This window comes from Schistocerca nitens, chromosome 4 (genome assembly GCF_023898315.1).
Source record: "Schistocerca nitens isolate TAMUIC-IGC-003100 chromosome 4, iqSchNite1.1, whole genome shotgun sequence".
Classification (NCBI taxonomy): domain Eukaryota; kingdom Metazoa; phylum Arthropoda; class Insecta; order Orthoptera; family Acrididae; genus Schistocerca; species Schistocerca nitens.
In genome coordinates, this window is record NC_064617.1 from 596,431,227 (window position 1) to 596,453,274 (window position 22,048).

The window sequence follows — 22,048 nt, forward strand, 5'->3', positions numbered from 1 at the left end:
ACTGGTCGCAATGTTATCTCTTTTTAAATGATGCAAGACGTCGAATAGATCGACTGCCGAATGAGGCACTTTTCCCACAGTGCGCGGGGGGTTCTATGATGTACTGAAAGTGATTCACGTACAATGGTTATGGTCCGTTCTTTCAAGTCACTGTCAACATGAACCAGGGTATTTATTTCAATATTATAGTGGCCAAGTGTTGGCCATCTTCTCGATGAGCACGTTGTGAACAGTCATGTCTTCCAAGCTGACAACAGGTGGTAACATCTCAAAGCAGTGTCATTTAAAGCATGAGTTTTTTATTTCTTAAGTAACAGAATGAAAAATGCTTCTGTTATAGTACAATAAAGGCCAATATGTCCCGGGCGGAGTTAGAAATACCGGGTGATCAAAAAGTCAGTATAAATTTGAAAACTGAATAAATCACGGAATAATGTAGATAGAGAGGTACAAATTGACACACATGCTTGGAATGACATGGGTTTTTATTAGAACCAAAGAAATACAAAATTTCAAAAAATGTCCGACAGATGGCGCTTCATCTGATCAGAATAGCAATAATTATCATAACAAAGTAAGACAAAGCAAATGCTCAGTATGTCCACCATCATTCCTCAACAATAGCTGTAGTCGAGGAATAATATTGTGAACAGCACTGTAAAGCATGTACGGAGTTATGGTGAGACATTGCCGTCGGATGTTGTCTTTCAGCATCCCTAGAGATGTCGGTCGATCACGATACACTTGCGACTTCAGGTAACCCCAAAGCCAGTAATCGCAAGGACTGAGGTCTGGGGACCTGGGAGGCCAAGCATGACGAAAGTGGCGGCTGAGCACACGATCATCACCAAACGACGCGCGCAAGAGATCTTTCATGCGTCTAGCATTACTTTGGTTTTTTTTTGGTTCTAATAAAACCCCATGTCTTTCCAAGCATGTATGTCAATTTTTACCTCTCTATCTACATTATTCCGTGGTTTATTAGGTTTTCAAATTTATACTGACTTTTTGATCACCCGGTATAAGAGACGGACTTATTTGGTAGCTTCAAAGACATTTAAATCAAAGCTAGCTCCCTTCTTTTACATCGCTAACTCTGCCCAGAAACATATTCGCCTTTTTAGTGCTACAGTAGGAGCATTTTTCATTCTGGTTCCCAACTTTCATTCTATCATAATTTTGACGTTAGACCGACATAGCTTGGCGCCGGATGCAGATTGTTGTTGACTCGGTCTACGATAGACCCGGTATACATTCTTTTATTATCTTTTGAACCATGTTGCGGATAAGGGTTTCACAAAACAGGACGACGATTAATTACATGTATATGTCTGTAGTCTTACAAAATTTGAACTGATTCGCACAAGTTTGAAACATAGAAGTGGCGCGCGTAAGAAAAAAAGAAAAAAAAAGACACAAACAAGAAACGTGTTTTCTGCACGTAAAATCGTGATGAAGCTAGCGTCCGCCCAATTACTCTGCAAACAGGAAGAGGCAGAGCTCCCCTGCACGATACACCTCGAAACCCTCTCAGGTACCGGCGGCGCGCAGCGCCTTCCTAAGTACTTGGCCGGGTTCGAGAGAGGCGCAATCGCCCAGAGTCAGGCGAGTAGACGCTTTCAGTGCGACCACCCGTGCTCCCAACTGAGCTTGCCGCTGCCGACAGAGGCCCGGGAGCATGCTGTCGTGGCGTCACCGGCGGGAGAGAACACACGGCCACCAAGGGTGACCGGGCAGCTCCAACGCTAGCCCACTTGGGTGTCGAAGCGAACACTCCCAGCACAGCGCACGCGCCAACACGTCCGCACAGCTGCGATACAAACCACCAGCGAGAACCGCCGGGGCGACCGAGCAGCAGACGGCGTCGCGGCGCCGAGTGCCGGGCGGCGGCGCATCCTCAACGCACACAGTCCTCAATCGGACCAGCACACTGCAGATGTCCACCGCGCTTTTTGAAAGCAAGTTTTCAATTTTATCGTAATATTGTATTTTTTATTTATCTAATTCACTTTAAACCGTTTCCACGCATTCACGTAACGTTAGAACGAAATTTAGTTGCTGCATTTAGTTAGACGTTAACCCATTGTATCTCGACAACGGATAAAGATTACTCTCGGATAAAAAAATTCGTTTCGACTTTATCCATTTATCTGTCTTTTTGCAAAGTTTAAACCGATTCGTTCAAGTTTAATGTATCAAAGAGGCCCGCTTCAAAAAGCCCCAGAAACGCATTTTTTTGCATATAAAATCAAAACGAATCAACATTTTTCAAGTGGTCGAAAATTATTTCAGACAAAAGTGCGATACACTGGTGACCAAACTTGAACCATCAGTCTAGCTCCAGTCCGCAGTTATTTAAGGGTGACTGCTGCTTTCGCACGTAAAATCCGAACGGGGGTTACTGTTTTCGCACGAAAAATGCGGACGGTGTATATACAAATGGTGCTATTAGCTGAACACCAATTTCGGCCTGTTTAAAATCTTTTGCGAAATGAATTAAAGGATTCGCACAATTTGTGCGGGCGCCAGCTACGGTTCGCCGTTCGAACCTTGCTTAACGTACTACAACACAGCTAAAATAAGACAGATGGTCTGATGTCTATACAAATGGCCGCTGGTATGCGCTAAACCGAAACATTTTAATCCCATGTTCCTAGCTCAAATAGGATCCGAGCACCAAACACCCCTCTGCCCGCAGCCTTGCCAGACATTGTCAGACATATTTGTTATAACGTAATCAGATTTATCGCTTCAGTACTATTTTTGATGAAGTGCACTACAAAAAGAAAAAAAGAAAACCCACTGTAAAGGCGGCGTATTTTGAGCCAGATACCAGGCGAGCTGATTAAGGACCAAGGGGCTCCACCTGAGGGTTTCCAGTTCCGACAATTGCTTTGCAACGAGAGTAAACTTCTCGGGAACCTTGAACGGAAGTTGGAGTTCTTTAGTTTCATTATAGGACCGTATGTCTACTCGCCAGTGGATGTTCGAGTATGTATGTGCGTAACGAAGTAAAGCAGATGACTGGCTCGACGTATGCAGTATACCTATTTAGACGTTTTCAGTAAACACTGAGAAAGAATCGATCGTGCGGTATCGAGATTCATCTACATCTACCTGACTACTCTCTTATTTACAAATAAGTGCCTGCTATTTCTCTACCGTTCCACTCACAAACAGCACGGGGGGAAACTAAAATTTCAGTATTCGCGGATGAGCTCAGATTTTTTAAAATATGATGATTGTTTCTCCCTACGTAGGTGGGCGTCATCAAAATATTTTCGTATTCAGAGGAGAAAGTTTGTGATTTCATGACAAAACCCTGCCGCAACGAAAAACACCATTGTTTTAAAGACTGCCGCCCCCCCCCCCCACCCCACCTCCCCCATTCAGTAACATATCCGTGGCACTCTCTCCGCAATTTCGTCACAACACAAAACGAGCTGCCTATTTTTGAACTTTTTTGTTTTTTGAAGTTCTCCTTTAGTCCTATACGATGTGGATTCCACACCGCGCAACAGTACTCCAGATGAGGACGGACAAGCACAGTGTAGGAAGTCACTTTAGTAGGCCTGTTGCATTTTTTATACGTTCTGCCAATATATGGCAGTCTTTGGTTTATCTGCGAGGACTGCCACAGTCAGGAGTTTTCTCAAGAGAGGCCGCTCTACACTTTGGGGCGGAGAATAAAAAGTCAAAACAAATCTGTAGCTGAACCGGAACAGTAGTAGCATTTTACAGTCGAGTGCATTAGGGATATCGAACCGGCTGACTTTGCATCATCATCGCTTAACGTGCAGTATGGTTGTGGCAGCAACAGCAGTACCGTTCTATGTTCTACACGTTCCAGCGTTCTCAGTTAACGTGCAGTCCTCAGTACGTTTTCCAGGATCGTAGTAGCCTAGCCACTTTTCTGTGCTCGTTCTTCGTCAGATTCAGATAGCCGGTCGTTTAAAGTAACACGACATACAAAGAGACAAGGAATGAAAAGTAATCACTAAAGTTCAGCAAACGGTTACAGCAGTCGTGCGCAACTGAAGGTGAACGTTGTGTGTTTGTTGTAAGTTGTACTCTGAAACTGCGCGTAACTGAACTTCGCGCTGGCCGGCCGGAGTGGCCGTGCGGTTCTAGGCACTACAGTCTGGAGCCGAGCGACCGCTACGGTCGCAGGTTAGAATCCTACCTCGGGCATGGATGTGTGTGATATCCTTAGGTTAGTTAGGTTTATTTAGTTCTAAGTTCTAGGCGACTGATGACCTCAGAAGTTAAGTCGCATAGTGCTCATAGCCATTTGAACCATTTTTGGCTCAAATGGTTCAAATGGCTCTGAGCACTATGGGACTCAACTGCTGAGGTCATTAGTCCCCTAGAACTTAGAACTAGTTAAACCTAACTAACCTAAGGACATCACAAACATCCATGCCCGAGGCAGGATTCGAACCTGCGACCGTAGCGGTCTTGCGGTTCCAGACTGCAGCGCCTTTAACCGCACGGCCACTTCGGCCGGCGAACCATTTTTGAACTTCGCGCGAACAAATCTGAAAATTGTCTGACTTCTAAATTCCGATTACAGTTGCAGCTCTAGAATCGGCATAGTTACCCTATTTTGAAACATGAAACTATTTATGCAGGATACTTTTTAGGAACGTTATTTTAAGTAATCTGGAAATGCATCTGATCGACTGTAAATTAGATTACTTAAAAGAGTGATTCAGAAGAATACTCAGAATGATTAACTGTTACGTAATTTAAGTAAGCCCTATTAAAAAATCGCATCTGTTGAATTTACATGAAATTTCACTAATTGAAAACGATTCCTTGACTATGCTCTGGCTGCATAGATGATGAGCTGAAATAAATCACTGCTCCGCTGTTTGCCTTCTTATCTCATTTCTTTTAAGGTCCTGCTTTAGCAAATTAGTTTCTGATTGTCTTTTTGAAATTATTAATTACTGTAAATTGTACCAAACCATATTTTTCTTTGAACAGTGGGAATTTATTTTGGAAATATTTGTAAATGAGAAAAGGAAGTATTTTGAAATTATATTCAGTCCTTTAAGCTCAAACTAAAATGAACAATCAGCATTGGCTCTCTCCGCATTGTCATATAACATGATCCAGATTTCAAAAAAACATTTTTATTACAAAAATTTGTGGTATTGGATTCCTAACACAACAGGCCTACTATTTAAATAATTTAAATAAGGGTAGACTAATTAGAAAACTGAAGACACGATTGATAGTTCTCCCGAATTACCAACATGTACGTATTACTGCACACAATAATTATTGAATTCGCGCTTGCAGCTAACAAACTCAAAATAAGTTACCTTTCCCGAAGTGCAGTCTCTTTATACTATCATCTTAAAAATCATTTTTCATGCTCAGGTTACAATCCATGGAACAACTCAAATAAAAATGTCTGTGCGGCACATCTACTATTCAAGCTGCTCATTCCGCCACGATGTAACACCCTCTCTCCACGATTCAACAACTACTACTAAGGACCAACGCTGCGTTTCGACTAGGTCGTTACCTACTTGCTTGCCCACGCTGGAAACCAGATCGTGTGTCCGCTCGTTTGTTCATCATGCGAAGATGTAAAAAGTTACAACATTCTGAATAAACTGATGATCTTCATTGTATTTACATTAAAAGATGAAACAAGTGGTACATAACAAACAGACTCTGATTTACTAAATTTTCGCTTAATGTATAAACGTTTAAAATGTGGTTAACGGCGCCCGAGGTAGCAGAGCGGTCGGTACAATAGTAAACAGAGCAGGTGTGCCCAATTGCTATAGCAGCTCTTCGCAAAATATTTGAGTCAGTAACTTTCTTGCTGTAATTCAGAACAACTAGCTATGAAATATTACTGTGGTCAAATGTACAAACATGTTTGCGTAAACTTGCTACATTTTCTCCTCACTGCGAACATAATTAAGAAATGATGTTTATCGACCGTGAAGATAGTGTATCGACTTCACAGTGTGCTTCCTGTGATACTGTATTTTTCCGTTAAATCAACTCAGACCCCGCACAGCCTTAAAAGACTTTTATGACTTAATCCAACCATCCCTTCCGCATTCTACAAAACTTTTCTGTCTTGACAGGTCTGGTTGAAGTTTCTCAAGCATGAGAGTCCTTTGACGAGCTCATCGAAGACTTTTTGTTTTAGGTTCTCGTATCACATCCGATAGTTCTTGGCCATGCGTTCTCTTTCAGTCTTCAAGATGTTACGCTGAAATGTTTTGGTAACCAAGGATTGTTCCTTGCAGCATCGTTGTAACCGTTATTGCATCAGATGCTGTTTTTGATGTTTTTCTGGTGTTATTGTGTGAGAGCACAATCTGTTTCACACTGAAAGAAATTTTGATGCGTTTATAATCCATTGTTTGACTTCCAAATTTAGATTTTTATCGTTCTTGTATATCTCACACCCTGGAAAATCTCGAACTCGACCTTCCAGTGGAGCGTTCTCCAATGCTTCTCTGCAAGGCACCATAATCGCTTTCTTGCGACTTCTGATTCCCGTATGCTTACATTGTAATCTGGGTCAACAGTGTCTCCACCAGCTAGGCCTCAGACTCCACAAATATCATGATGCATCTGCATATGCTAACATATGAATTCCATCTGTGAAATAGGCATCCTTCCCGTTACTGCCAATTTCAATGATAAAGTAAGGAAAAGGTCACACACGTTTTGTTATAGGTTCAAATTATGCGAAGAACGTCTGAAACATTGTGAAAACATAGAAATTCCTTACATCACTTGCAGATGCCAATTGTATAGCCTACTTATATGCATTTTTATGGAAATAAATTCTGTTCCTTTTCGAACACTGAAGAGTTGTGACAAGCTGGTGCACAAATGTTGCAGGTGTTGCTCATGGAGATGATTTGCTGTACCTCTTTTCGAACAACTCTTATTATACAATACCTGGCGAGAGGCCAGCGAAGGATATGGAAGTAGTAAAGGCCATGACCAAACTCTGGACGAATTTTGCAAAAACTGGGTAAGTAATCGTTATGACTTAATGTAACGTTTAGTAGAAAATACGTTTCCTCAAAAGAAACCGGACTGACTACGACGTACAAATGAGGGCCGATGGAAGTGAAAGATTTACTTGGGTCAGAATGGGAGAGCACGTAGCTGGCAAAGGTATAGAGACTTGGTCTCGGAATATACGAGGATTACCTGGATTTTAATGATGTAAGACTGTGTAAGTAGGCTGTTTAGGTTTTTTTATTGATAACGCCACCTCAGTATGAAAATCACCGGCTGTGCCGTGTGCAGTCTGTGGCTGCTTTGCATTGTTGTAATACTCAACCATTGTAGTGTTAGGCAGCTGGCTGTGAACAGCGCGTAGCGCTGGTCAGTTGGAGGTGAGCCGCCAGCAGTGATGGATGTGGGGAGAGAGATGGCGGAGTTTTGTAATTTGTCATGATATCAAGGTAAATACATTGTTTGTTCTCTATTAATATCTTTCATTTGCTAACTATCCCTATCAGTAGTTAGTGCCTTCCATAGTTTGAATCTTTTATTTAGCTGGCAGTAGTGGCGCTCGCTGTATTGCAGTAGCTTGAGCAGCGAAGATTTTTGGTGAGGTAAGTGATTTGTGAGACGTATAGGTTAATGTTAGTCAGGGCCATTCTCTTGTAGAGAATTTTGAAAGTCAGATTGCGTTGCGCTAACAAAATATTGTGTGTTGAAAGTCAGATTGCGTTGCGCTAAAAAATATTGTGTGTCAGGTTAAGCACAGTCCTGTATAATTGTTTAAAGAAGCACAGTTGTATAAAATTGTTAAAAGGGGACGTTTCATATGTCGACCCTTAGCCGAGGATACCTCACTGGAATCTTTTGATTTTTTCTTGTAGTTTGTGTAATTAGTGTAGATTTTGTTTATTGCTAGCGCGTAATTCTAGAGAGAATCTCCTTTGTAGTTGTAGTTTTTCATTGTTGTATAGTAAAATAGTTGTGGCATGCATGTAGATTTGCACCAAGTATTTCGCAGCTGCAATTAACTAGATATTATTTTCAGTGTTATGTTAATGTGTTCTCTTATTTTTGCTCTTCAAATTGTGTTTTTCTGTGTTGTCGTGTGAAATATTGTGACAATAATGGCGTGTGAAAAACGTAATACTAGGCTCCAAACTAAATTGAGAAATGACAGTGAAGACGAAAGCAGTATGTTAGCGCCGCAGAATAATGAATTAACTAATGTTAAAAGTAGTAATTTGGTAATTGCGCATAGGGAAATGGAGCGGGTTGCAAACAATGGCGTGGACAGTGAAACAATTAGTGAAGAGGGAAGCATTATCGATCGATCGGTCGGCAATAGCTCGGCTCAGGAATCCGAAATGACACGACACGATCTCGCAAATACTGTAGATTCAGGTTTTGGATCCTCACCGTTTTCTCAAATAAGTCAAGACACATTTTCTGCTTGTCAAAATGTGAATGTTTCCGGTGCAAATTCACTGCCGAAAAGCACTGAGGAACATGTTCCAGACACCAGTGCATTGTTATTACAATTAATACAACAAATGGGACAAACACAACAAAAGCTTGAAAAATTAGACACAATGGAACAATACCAGAGACAAACACAGCAACAGTTAGACACAATGGAACAATACCAGAGACAAACACAGCAACAGTTAGACACAATGGAACAATACCAGAGACAAACACAGCAACAGTTAGACACAATGGAACAAAATCTTCAAAAGTTAGACACAGTGGAACAAAATCTTAAAAAGTTAGACACCACACTTGAACAAACACGTGAAGATTTGACTACTGAGTTACATGAAATCGAATCGAAATGTCAAACAGTCTGTAACGACGTAAAAACACAAATTTGTGAGCATTTCCAACCTATTTTTTCGCGTCATGAAAATGTACTACAGAATCACGAAGCAGCCATAAAAGAACTGCAAACTACTGTTCATGAAAATCATGAGACCTTACAAGCTAAATTTGACTCAGTTGCATCTACCGATTCGGTTACGCAACTTGCAAAAACTCAGGAAAACTTGAAGGACACAGTAGATTCGATTTCAACACAAATGGACACTCTGAAACTTGGTTCAGAAAAACACACTGAGGAAATGTGTTCACTATCGGAGAAAGTAGCCGAACTTTCGGATCAGTTCACTAACTTATCTACGAAGGTAGATGATAATCTGAATGACACAAAACCGGTAGTCTTTAATGACACAGAAGAGAGCGAACAAATTAGGAAACTGAAACAAAATCTGAATCAAATTAACACGCAACACCAAAGAGAAATCCGCGAAGTACAAGATCAGCTGACACAGGTAATACAAGAATTACGTATTTCAGAGGAAACTCGCGCCCCAATACGGGAAGAGGGACTTAGAAATATGGAACAGCCAAAAAATAATAACACAGGACACTTCGGAAATTATGACAGAAATTGGCAAGGCGCACCGAATTTTGAAGTGGAACCGCCGGTACGACGTAACAATGACCGATATGCGACTCGCCGACATGATGACTTTGACTATAAGCTGTTCATTACTACACGTAAATTCAAAACGTTTAAAAATTCTGCCAACGACATTCATCCACAAGCATGGCTCCATCAATTCTCTCATTGTTTTCCTCCCAACTGGTCGTTAGAACACAGATTAGAATTTATGTGTGGCTATTTAGAGAATGAACCAGCTGTAAGAATGCGATCGGTCATTCACGATTGTCATAGTGAAGGAGAATTTTACCATGCCTTCCTCTCAGCATATTGGTCTCAAGCCACACAAGACCGAGTAAAACATGGCATCATAATGATGAAACATTTCGAACAATCTGAATTCTCCAGTCTTGTGAAATATTTTGAAGACATGTTGCACAAGAATCAGTACCTGTCAAACCCATACAGCCCCTCAGAACTCATCCGCATTTGCTTAATCAAACTGCCTGAACATTTGCGACACATTATTTTGGCAGGACGTTGCAAAGACGACATTGAAGCATTTCAAGGACTCTTACAAGAACTGGAAATTGACACTGACAATCGCGGAACGCACGAGCACAACAATTACAGATCACATCCGTCGCAATTCCGCGATGAAAGAAATAATAACTGGACGCGACAAGGCTATTCTCACAACACAAATCGTGACCGAAACAGACACCACCCGTATGACAACCGTTGGCAGAGTAGTAATAATTACAGGGAAAGATCACCTCTCCGCGGTAATGACTATTACAGAGACAATCAGAGAAACAGACAATATGGGAACCAAAACAATTATTATTACGAGGGACAGAATAACTTTAGACGCAACGGTCCAGCGCGCAGTTACGATTCAGGGAGAAATTCTCCACCACTTAACCGACAAGAAAGAAACCACAGAAACTACCGACATGACGACAGACGATGTGATCGTAACGACAGACCTGAATTGCATCAGAACTGGCGGGATTCAAACAGAGCTGGGCCCTCTTGGCAAGGCGAATTTGTAGAAGTTCGGTCTCCTAATCCGAATAACGACGCGCGCCAGCAAAGAAACAGACAATGACTCGCACAGCAGGCAGCCGCGTGCGCCCGCTGGCTCCGAGAAAAATAACACAGACGCTAACCTTGAAAAAAAAATTTTAACATTCCTCACCCGAGGCAGCCTTTTCCGTAGCACAACAATACGTTACAGCACAGTACTTTCTTCATCACAACAATAAGCGTAATAACTAAGATATCTATACGCAAAGCATTTCACTTTTGTGTATCATCAGGTAAGTACATTGACTTCTGCAGAAGTTAGCTTTATCCTCAGGGGGGTACACGCCTACTTTGTGTACCATGTGTTTGGCAATCACAAGGAGCCCTAGCTAATATGGTATTTGCTTATACAACTTTACACATCGGTACCATATTTCTCCAACACAGTATTACACAGCTATCAGATCATTTAACTGAGAGAGACAAACATTTTTTTTTACGTCAGTGACAGATGCTTACGTAATTACACAGTTGGATACCTTCACACTTATGAAATTGTATTTTGTCTGTACTTTGTGAACTGTTCATATTTTTTCAGAACCATTGTGACACTATGAGAACTTTGAATGATATATTTGGTAAGGGAGCATGATTTTAAAGTACGTTTGAGGTGGATAACACTTTTGAAATGAGCAGAGAATTTTTTTTAGGTTTTAAAATATTCAGGAAGCAACGACGATTTTGAGATTTAGCTGAGGTTTTATAATGTTATGATGACGATGTGTATTACGCTGTTGCGGTATGTTTATGATAAAGAAGCTGATGCTATATGAGGAATTTGATTATGCTATGTATCTTATGATGAAGTATTGAAGAAGCGTCGACGAATTTGTATATGTGTAATAAGGTAAGGAGTAATGAGTAGCGGTTAGGAACTCTGCCTTGTGAAGACGTATGTTGGAAACCGAGAATCGTACTTTTAGAATTATGAAATGTGTGTAAATGCGTGAATGTATCACAATGCTGACGAATATTTTTTTTGGACACTTACATTTATAGGATTTTGTTTCTACAGATTTGCAACACTAATTCTTGACCTGTGAAACATTTTTATATCAGACTGCCACTGTAGCGCAAACTGCTGTCGTAAATATTTCCGTACGAAAGTTAAGTGACCACCTGCACGTAATGCGTCGCGGGCACCCACCTGGGCGACAGCCGCCCGAACAAAAAAAAGGCCATCAGCCTTCCAGCGGCACAGGTAGAAGAAAAAGCCATTAGGGGAAGCCATTATAATCGCTATTGACATTCTTTTGTAGAAAGCATCGCAAAAACGACACGGTCGAACTTGAAAACGATGAGAAACATTTCACGGCTATTGTCGTGCTAATTGAGAGAAATGCCATATGGCTAGTGAATGACGTTTCACGCCTTGCTTTGCCCATTTTGTTTAATATCTAGTTTCTAGCTGCACTGCAGCACTGGTTAAAATAAAATCTTATAGATGTACTAATATAAATATTTTCTGTCTGCAGATCTATCAAATAATTATTTTATGACCCACATTCTTCGAAATAGGAGCTCTTGGAATGGAAAGAACAATAAGAAGGGACTAATAACAGGAACTGCATACATAATTTTCTTTTCTAGTACTTAGGAATCTTTTGTAGAATTAGTTTTTGTGGTGCACCACTTTAATTACATAGACATTAAGATGTGAATATACATTTCCCTTATCTGCATTGTTGTCTTTACTGTAATATTTTTCTGCTTGAGCTATGTCATGTTTAGGTATAAGTTGCTGCTGTTTGCCAGGCATAGTGTTATTGAATTTGACTTTGTATTATTCTGTAAAGCCAGTTTTACTAATGATTTCTTGTTATTATTTGTTGCACATTGCCTTATATTAGTTGTAATTTATGCTGCTTGCTTCGCCATTTGTATTTTTGATCATTGCTGTTTGTGTTAATTGTTTTGTACTGCTGCATTGCCTCGTCCCTTGGTATATATATCTGAGCTCAGTAGATTTAAGTTAGCTTAAGAGGGGGTTGACTATATAAGAACCTAACTATGAAGAATAGGGAAAGAATGCATTGAGAGGTTATATGAAACAGAGTTGGCAAAAATGAGTATTGTGCACTGAGAAATAACTATTTTGAAAGAAATATGGTTGGAATACAGAAAAGAGGTACAGATAGGACTTTTTGGGAATAATGATGAACGAAGGGAGATCTCCAAGAACAAAAAAGGTTTTGTTCGCAAAATACTGCAGTACCAAAAGTTACACTGAAAACGAACCCTATCCTTTCCTTTTGTGTTATCTCACTATGTGTTTGTGTACTCTTTTATATTTGTGTTTTTCCTGTCTTTATGTGTTTAGCTAATAAGATTTATGTTGTATAATTTTTCAAATACTATGTTATTTACTTTGTAAAGATGCTTAGACATGATTTATCTGTTTTGTTTTAATGCTCATGGGTGAAGTTGATGTTTCGAAAGTTACTCTGATCTTTCATGTATGTACTCATGTCATAATTCCTGTAACACTGAAGTATATATTTCTATTCTTTTGTAAAGCCCCTATTACTACAAATGTTATCTGTATTGTTATGTTCTTTAATAATGTGTTTTGTACCTTTGTAATTGTATTCTTATGTTGTAAATTTATAATTGTAATTGACACCAGTTCATCATATTATAAACTTGTAAGTTACATTTCACTGCACACGTTTCTGTTGGTCATAGTATATGGACAATATGTGAGGAGTAGGGACTGTTAGTGTTTGCACGTGTGTTAATAATTCAGCAAGGGACTGGATAACAGCATTGCTTGTTCTAAGGACAATTCAAAAACTTTGTGAGTGCACAAGTGGTTGTTATGGACTTGCTCTATTATCCGCAAGACTCTTCAATGGTGATTGTGCACCTGCATAGTCACAACAGATGGCTGCTGGCCATCTCTACAAGGACTACAGTGGGTCTGCATCTTTGATGATCCATCAATACCATTATTTCTACAAGGACTGCACTGGGTCTGCGCCTCTGGTGGCCCACCAATACCGTAATCTCTACCAGGACTACAATGGGTCTGCTCTGTGATGACCTACCCACCAATACTCTTCAAAACTTCGACTGACTCCGCTGTGGGTTTGCTCTGTTGTGGACCAATACCTGTCTGCATGTCAAGAGTCAGCACTGTCTTTCCGTTGGAAGGACAACGATACTTCAAGACTGCATGGAAATCCATTACTTCCGTGTGCATTTTCTTTTACTGCTCAGACTTTGAGAAAAACACTGCAATGTGATGAATGATCAGGACTGTCTTTATGGACTGTGAGAGAATTTTAGCTTTTGACCAACATTGTATCAATAAGTGTGTGCATTTGATTTCTTTGTTATTGTAATTACGATTATGAAAAATTTTAACAAATATGTATTGGCCAGTGCCCAACAAAATTTGTCAAATTTTTTGTGGGGAGCATGGGGGCTATGTAAGTAGGCTGTTTAGGTTTTTTTATTGATAACGCCACCTCAGTATGAAAATCACCGGCTGTGCCGTGTGCAGTCTGTGGCTGCTTTGCATTGTTGTAATACTCAACCATTGTAGTGTTAGGCAGCTGGCTGTGAACAGCGCGTAGCGCTGGTCAGTTGGAGGTGAGCCGCCAGCAGTGATGGATGTGGGGAGAGAGATGGCGGAGTTTTGTAATTTGTCATGATATCAAGGTAAATACATTGTTTGTTCTCTATTAATATCTTTCATTTGCTAACTATCCCTATCAGTAGTTAGTGCCTTCCATAGTTTGAATCTTTTATTTAGCTGGCAGTAGTGGCGCTCGCTGTATTGCAGTAGCTTGAGCAGCGAAGATTTTTGGTGAGGTAAGTGATTTGTGAGACGTATAGGTTAATGTTAGTCAGGGCCATTCTCTTGTAGAGAATTTTGAAAGTCAGATTGCGTTGCGCTAACAAAATATTGTGTGTTGAAAGTCAGATTGCGTTGCGCTAAAAAATATTGTGTGTCAGGTTAAGCACAGTCCTGTATAATTGTTTAAAGAAGCACAGTCGTGTATAAATTATTAAAAGGGGACGTTTCAACTGGAATACAATACAAGGTATCTCAAAAGGTGTGTTACAACTTATATTATAGAATCCAAACTAATTAAGATACTCACACCATGTCTGACTTAAGTGACACACCGTCTCAGAAATTTTTTGTACCTTCCAGTCAGTTTCAACAAGTGCGCCTTTGGTGGCACGCTCAATATCCAGTCTGAAATGAAGCTCTATCCAGACTCGGTGCAATACATCAGCATCAACTTTGTTAATGACAGCAGTGATTCGGTTCTTTAAATCACTGATGTGGTTGCCAGGCGTTTGGTAGACTCTGTACTTGACATACCCTCATACAAAGAAGTCCAGCAGTGTAATGTTAGGCGACCTATGAGGCCCGGGAATTGGAACACCCCTGCCAATCCAGCGATGTGGAAACATCTGGTCTACAACATCTCGCACAGACTGAGCCCAACGTGGTGGTGCACCGTTTTGTTGGAAAACGACTGTGTCTTGGCTGTCAGACAGTTGTAGTAACGCAAATAGCTCTAGCATTGAAAATAACTGTTAGAATTAACCGTTTTTTGAGAAAAAAGATCATACAACGCGACCAGGTATCAAAAACCACCACAAATTCGCTTTCGGGCTTTCACGTATCCCTGGCATCGCAGTATGCAGGCTGGTTGGTTCCAGAAGCGAAAATGGTATTTTTACATCTTGTCACACACGGATAATGTTGATTCGTCAGAAAATGAGAGATTAATCAGAAAGTTTCTAAACGATGAAGGTCGTCCACATCGCATTCCATGCGTTGTGACTTGTCACATGGCTTGAATGCGTGCAACGGTTGCAGTCGGTATAGATACATCTGTAACCGTTTCCGAAGGACACGGTGCACGATCGCCTAGGGATTCATATCTCCTGCGAAACCCTTCGGGGTGGTTGTGTGTTTGGAGTTTCCGGGCGCTCAACAGCAAGGATGTCTGCGCCCACGGCGCCCTCTAAACAGACATCTACGGTGAATACTGAAAAGGCAACCGTATCCATTCTGTGCCGGCTTCACTTGTTCCAGGTCGTCTAGTATGCTGCTTCACGGCAACGCTTCCTGTCTGCATAAGATTCCTGTACCGCAGGCGTATCGATGTCCACGAGAGTGCGTGCTTCCTATATCGTGTTGGAAATCCCTTTAACCTGTATGTCCAGTTGGGTCTGAAAAATCCATTCCGCACACTCAGCGTTTTCTTGAACCATTGTCATCACGCTCCACTCTCAACAACTTGGAATAGAAAAAAACAAAAAGACTAAAGTTGTGGCGCACCTTTTCAGAATCCTGTTGTAGGCTTCATAGCCTCGCAGTCGGGAGTTTATGAACAGTGAAGTCAAAAGGATTAATGGAGACGTGACTCAGGCTTGTTGAGTACTGTTGTGGTTGCTCGGATGATGACTGCAGAAATACTTCGCAGGTCATTAACACGGCAACACAATGGAGGCACCATACTATAAACGTCAAATTGGCATGAAGTGTACTAAATACTTGGATATGCATATGATCAGGTTTTCAGCACAACCACACGAAGTATGTGCACTGTCCAATCACATTAATGTGGCAACCTATTAAAAGCCTGAATAGCCACCATTTGAAGAACGGGCCACTGCGAGACGTGCAGTAAGTGTGTCAGCGAGGTCCAGTAAGGTAGTGCGCCAGGCCGACTCCAGTGCCGTGGCCAACTGCTATAGGTCCAGAATGAGATTTTCACTCTGCAGCGGAATGTGCGCTGATGTGAAACTTCCTGACAGATTAAAACTTTGTGCCGGACCGAGACTCGAACTCGGGACCTCTGCCTTTCGCGGGCAAGTGCTCTACCAACTGAGCTACCCAAGTACGACTCACGACCCGTCCTAACAGCTTCAATTGGTAGAGCACTTGCCCGCGAAAGGCAAAGACCCCAAGTTCGAGTCCCGGTCCGGCACACAGTTTTAATCTGTCAAGAAGTTTCACATCAGTGCACACTCCGCTGCAGAGTGAAAATAGCATTCTGGAAACATCCCCTAGGCTGAGCCTAACCCATGTCTCCGCAATATCATTTCTTCCAGGAGTGTTAGTTCTGCAAGGTTCGCAGAAGAGCTTCTGTGAAGTTTGGAAGGTAGGAGACGAGATACTGACAGAACTGAAGCTGTGAGGACTAGTTGTGAGTCGTACTTGGGTAGCTTGCTTGGTAGAGCACTTGCCCGCGAAAGGCAAAGGTCCCGAGTTCGAGTCTCGGTGCGGCACACAGTTTTAATCTGTCAGGAAGTTTCAACTACTATAAATTGACTAAACTATTGACGAGTTCCTAGATAACAGAACGCAGCATGTCATTCTCAATGGAGAGAAAGTCTTCTGAAGTAAGAGTGATATCAGGTGTGCCGCAGGGGAGTGTCTTAGGACCGTTGCTATTCACAATATACATAAATGACCTTGTGGATGACATCGGAAGTTCACTGAGGCTTTTTGCGGATGATGCTGTGGTATATCGAGAGGTCGTAACAATGGAAAATTGTACTGAAATGCAGGAGAATCTGCTGCGAATTGACGCATGGTGCAGGCAATGGCAATTGAATCTCAATGTAGACAAGTGTAATGTGCTGCGAATACACAGAAAGAAAGATCCCTTATCATTTAGCTACAATATAGCAGGTCAGCAACTGGAAGCAGTTAATTCCATAAATTATCTGGGAGTACGCATTAGGGGTGATTTAAAATGGAATGATCATATAAAGTTGATCATCGGTAAAGCAGATGCCAGACTGAGATTAATTGGAAGAATCCTAAGGAAATGCAATCCGAAAACAAAGGAAGTGGGTTACAGTACGCTTGTTCGCCCACTGCTTGAATACTGCTCAGCAGTGTGGGATCCGTACCAGATAGGGTTGATAGAAGAGATAGAGAAGATCCAACGGAGAGCAGCGCGCTTCGTTACAGGATCATTTAGTAATCGCGAAAGCGTTACGGAGATGATAGATAAACTCCAGTGGAAGAATCTGCAGGAGAGACGCTCAGTAGCTCGGTACGGGCTTTTGTTGAAGTTTCGAGAACATACCTTCACCGTGGAGTGAAGCAGTATATTGCTCCCTCCTACGTATATCTCGCGAAGAGATCATGAGGATAAAATAAGAGAGATTAGAGCCCACACAGAGGCATACCGACAATTCTTCTTTCCACGAACAATACGAGACTGGAATAGAAGGGAGAACCGAAAGAGGTACTCAAGGTACCCTCCGCCACACACCGTCAGGTGGCTTGCGGAGTATGGATGTAGATGTAGATGTTAAGGACCCATGGTGCGAACAGCCCATGGAGGCGGTCCCACAGGTTCTAGATTAGGTTTAAATACGGGGTTTCATGGCTCTTTGAACCACACACTTACACAATGAACTGTGTGACACGTTGCACTGCTTTGGTGGTAGATGCCGTCGTACCGAGGAAAAGCAAGATTGCATGTAGGGGTGGACATGATCGCTATAGATAGTCAGATTTGTGTTGATCCATTGTGCCTTCCAGCATGACAAAATCACCCAGGGAATGCCCTCTAGCTTGAACCCTTCCTATCATTCTTGCACGGTGTTTGGTTTCATACGTTTCACGGCGTACACAGCAACAGCCGTCTATCCGATGGAGCGTAAAACGTGATTCATCTCAAAAAGCCACTCCATGGACGTCCAGTTGTAGTATTTGCGTCCAAATTCCAAACTTCCTCGCCTATGAACAACATTCAGCATGTGTGCGTGAACCAGACTCCTGCTGCTGAGACCTGCACACAGCAATACTCTCTGAACGGTCATTGGGAGCCCTTTGAATCAACAGGGTGGCCATTTGCATAACAGCTGCCTATACACATCTCGGCAACCGTCGTTTACCCCTGTCATCTGTGGCTCGTGGTTCACCACAGCTGCCTCGGTATCGGTTTTGGACAGCACCATTTCGCCATGCACGGTATACTTTAACCACGGCCGCAAGCGATAAGTTTAAGAAATTAGTCGTTTCGGAAATTATTCCGCCCTTGGTCCAGAAGCCAGTGACCATGCCCTTTTGGACGTCAGATAAATCGCCCCTCCCCCCACCCCACACCCCAACACCCTTAATATACCCTGCACTGCTAGTGTTTCCACCTGTCGTCCGTGAGTGGTTATTGAACATGACGTCGAACATAGGCGCTCGTCATGAAACGTCCCCTTAGAAAAATTATACATGACTGTGCTTAAACTGACACACAATATTTTTTTAGCGCAACGCAATCTGACTGTCAGTAATCCCTACAAGAGAATGGCCCTGACTAAATTAACCTATACGTTTCACAAATCACTTACCTCACAAAAATCTTCGTTACTCGAACTACTGCAATACAGCGAGCGCCACTACTGCCAGCTAAATAAGAGATTCAATCTACGGAAGGCACTAACTACTGATAGGCATAGTTAGCAAATGAATGATTTTAATAGAGAACAAACAATGTATTTACCTTAATAGTCATAATATATATAGCAGTTCATGACATCCATTCTTACAAATGTACTCAAAATCCGCCATCTCACTTCCCACATCCACCACTGCTGGCGGCTCACCTCCAACTGCGCAACGCTACACGCTGTTCACATCCAGCTGCCGCTGCCCAACACTACAATGGCAGACAACAATGCAAACTAGCCACAGACTGCACACAGCACAGCCAGTGATACAGAGCGCTACGTAACGTTGCCAATAAGAAAACATAAATAGCCTACTTACAGTCATATTAAAGTATCTCGACCGTGTAGTAAATACACCGTCTGTATTCTCTGTATCAGGATAGATAATGCGTTAGACTTCTCATTCAGGAATGACATTAGTATTCTGTCAATAAAATTCTTCTGGGTTTGAGGTCGCATTGTCATCTGTAAAAATTCCGAGTTTTCGGCGACTGTTGCAAGGTGCCTTCCTCATGGTGTATTGCCAACTGCAATACACCCTGAGGAAGGCGCCTTGCAACAGTCGCCGAAACGTTGGAATTTTACAGATGACAATGCGGCCTCAAACCCAGAAGAATTTTATTGACTGTGACTACGGCCGCGGAAGCCTACGTTTACACATTGATATTCTGTTTGCTTGTCATACGATATGAAGGAGAAATGTGACGGAATTCGACAGTGGCCGAATTGTGTGCTGTGGAGACTGCGATATTGCTTATATTGCTTGTCGCCTTGGACTGTATCCTACAACTGTCATGCGAGTATGGAATCGATGGATTCAGGTGGGTCATAGTTTTTGTATCCCGCCTGGAAGACGTCCTGTGGGTCTGCTCCTGAGATCTGCAAAATAGGCCGAATGAAAGGAGCGAGTAGGAGCAGGTGAGGTAAAGCACTTCGGTACTGCAAGTAAAGTTAAAGCACCTTTACTGGTACAGATGAGCACGTAGGTGCGAAGCCATTCATGTATCAAAGCTAACAGTTACTAGAAGTTACAAAGGCAAAGTCTATTATGGCTAGCCCCTCCCCCCTCCCCTACAAGTAGAAGCTAAGTTGCTAGGTCGTCTGCTCTTGAGCAACTGGGCTGAAAATAGAGCGGCGCTCGTTGAGCTCCACAGCGTCGGCCAGAGGGCGCTGTGGTCGGCGTAGTTCGTCCGCTCTCGTAGTGCCAACCTACGAGCGTGCATCGGAACTATCGATACCACAATATTGAAAGGCATTTGGGGGGGGGGGGGGGGGGGTAGGACGTCAAACGGGCCGACTTGCTTGGAACAGGAGAGGCACCACAGTACATTTTAATTTCCACTGTCTATACTTTTACAAATAAATTCATAAAACTTTAACAACATGACCAGGAAGGATTCAGGATTCATACTGATAGCAGTGGAAGCTCAAAAACGTAACTAAACACATTTTTTTTACATGTGAAATTTCATCATTTTTTCACTTACTACTGGCTGCATTTGTTGCTATAGGTACACTTTTCTTCCTAAGTAAGAGAGATTAGTCGATGACTTTTGCACAGCATACAAACAATAGTTACAGGTGTATGAAACTCTACAAGTTATTTAATTTATGAAAAAATGAATGAACTGTTACATTTTGAACTTCATGTTTAGAAAAAAACTCATGTTTCATAGTTAATTATCTCAATTTTTTCCACAGTTTTTTAATAGATTTGGAAAATTCTAGAGTTTAATACACCTGTAACTACTGCTTGTATGCTATGAAAAATTCATCGAAGAATCTCCCTTACTTAGGAAGAAAAGTGTACCTATAGCAACAAATGCAGCCAGTAATAAGTGAAAAACTGATGGAATTTCACGTGTAAAAAAGGTATTTTACTACGTTTCTGAACTTCCACTGCGATGAGTGTGAGTCCTCAATCCTTCCTGGTCATGGTGACAAAGTTTTATGAATTAATCTGTAAAAGTATAGACAGTAGAAATTAAAATGTCCTGTGGTGACTCTCCTGCTCCAAGTCGGCACGTCTGACGTCCTACCCGCTTTAAGGATCTCAACCGCCGACGCGACATATTGTTCGCTCGAACGTGCAATGTCGTACAGCCACGTCACATTCTTTGAATCAGAAAATGGGCCTGTTTGGAGCAAGTCAAACATCGACATTGACAGTGCGACGATGTCACGACAGCACGGCAAACACTGTACTGGTTTCCCGTAATGCGGCAATGACATTACTGAATACTTGGTTACTGCCACGTCGTCTTTTCAAATACGTTGCTTATACAACATCCAAATGGACAGATATGCATGTGAGGAGGTTCCGTGCAGAATGAATGCCACCAGACTGCATTCGTCATCACTATATCCGGATCCGGCACTTGAGATCAGATGGAGTGCCATTTTTTACACACCACCTTCATCCCTGGTTCGCAAAGTCATTAACTTGGAAAGACATTACATGTCTGATGTGTTACGGCAGATATATTTGCCCTATATTCGAGTGCTCCATAACGCTATTTTTGAATAAGATAGCGCAAGACTTCTTGTTGCCCGTTCTGTCTTCATCAGTCTCGAAATAATGTTCGTTTCTCCAGTGGTTAGCACTTACTCCATATCTTTCATCCACTGAAAATGCACGGCAGAATCCATTAACGTGATCACTGCTTATTTTTGACGTCAGCGTGCAATAACAACACACAGACGGCAGGTACCAACACTAACGGTGTAGGGTTTCGAGGGACGCGGAAAAACAGTGCAGTCTCCGTAACCCGGAAAGGGAGCCATTCATCTCACTTCAAAAAGCGCATGATCATTTGCTTTCGGGCCAATAGTGGAAGTATTTCCGAAACTGCGAAGTTTGTGAACTATTCGCGTGCCGCTATGATAAAAATAAATCGTGCATGGCAAAATGACGTTATCCAATACCGGCGCGGAGGCACGGCGAGCCACAAGTGACACGGGTGAACGACGGTCTTAGAGATGTGTACGGGTGAATAGACTCGCAAGTGTTCAGCAACTGACCTCCAACATGTCTCCTAAACGACCATTCGGCAAATGTTGCTGCGAATGGGCTTCTGCAGCAGGCGG

At 42.1% G+C, this 22,048-nt stretch overlaps 1 protein-coding gene across 5 annotated transcripts in view; it reads left to right on the forward strand.

Moving 5' to 3' along the window:
* The window catches only part of LOC126253375 (juvenile hormone esterase-like), a 295,839-nt gene that overhangs the window by 266,165 nt on the left and 7,626 nt on the right, over positions 1–22,048 (forward strand). For 3 of the 5 annotated variants that reach the window (XM_049954659.1, XM_049954656.1, XM_049954660.1), the window contains one exon: positions 6,883–7,018. The exons of 1 other annotated variant lie outside the window; for it this stretch is intronic. In XM_049954659.1, coding sequence (XP_049810616.1) covers positions 6,883–7,018 — 136 coding nt within the window. The remainder of the gene's footprint in view (positions 1–6,882; positions 7,019–22,048) is intronic. One more of the 5 variants, XM_049954657.1, reaches the window with a different exon arrangement.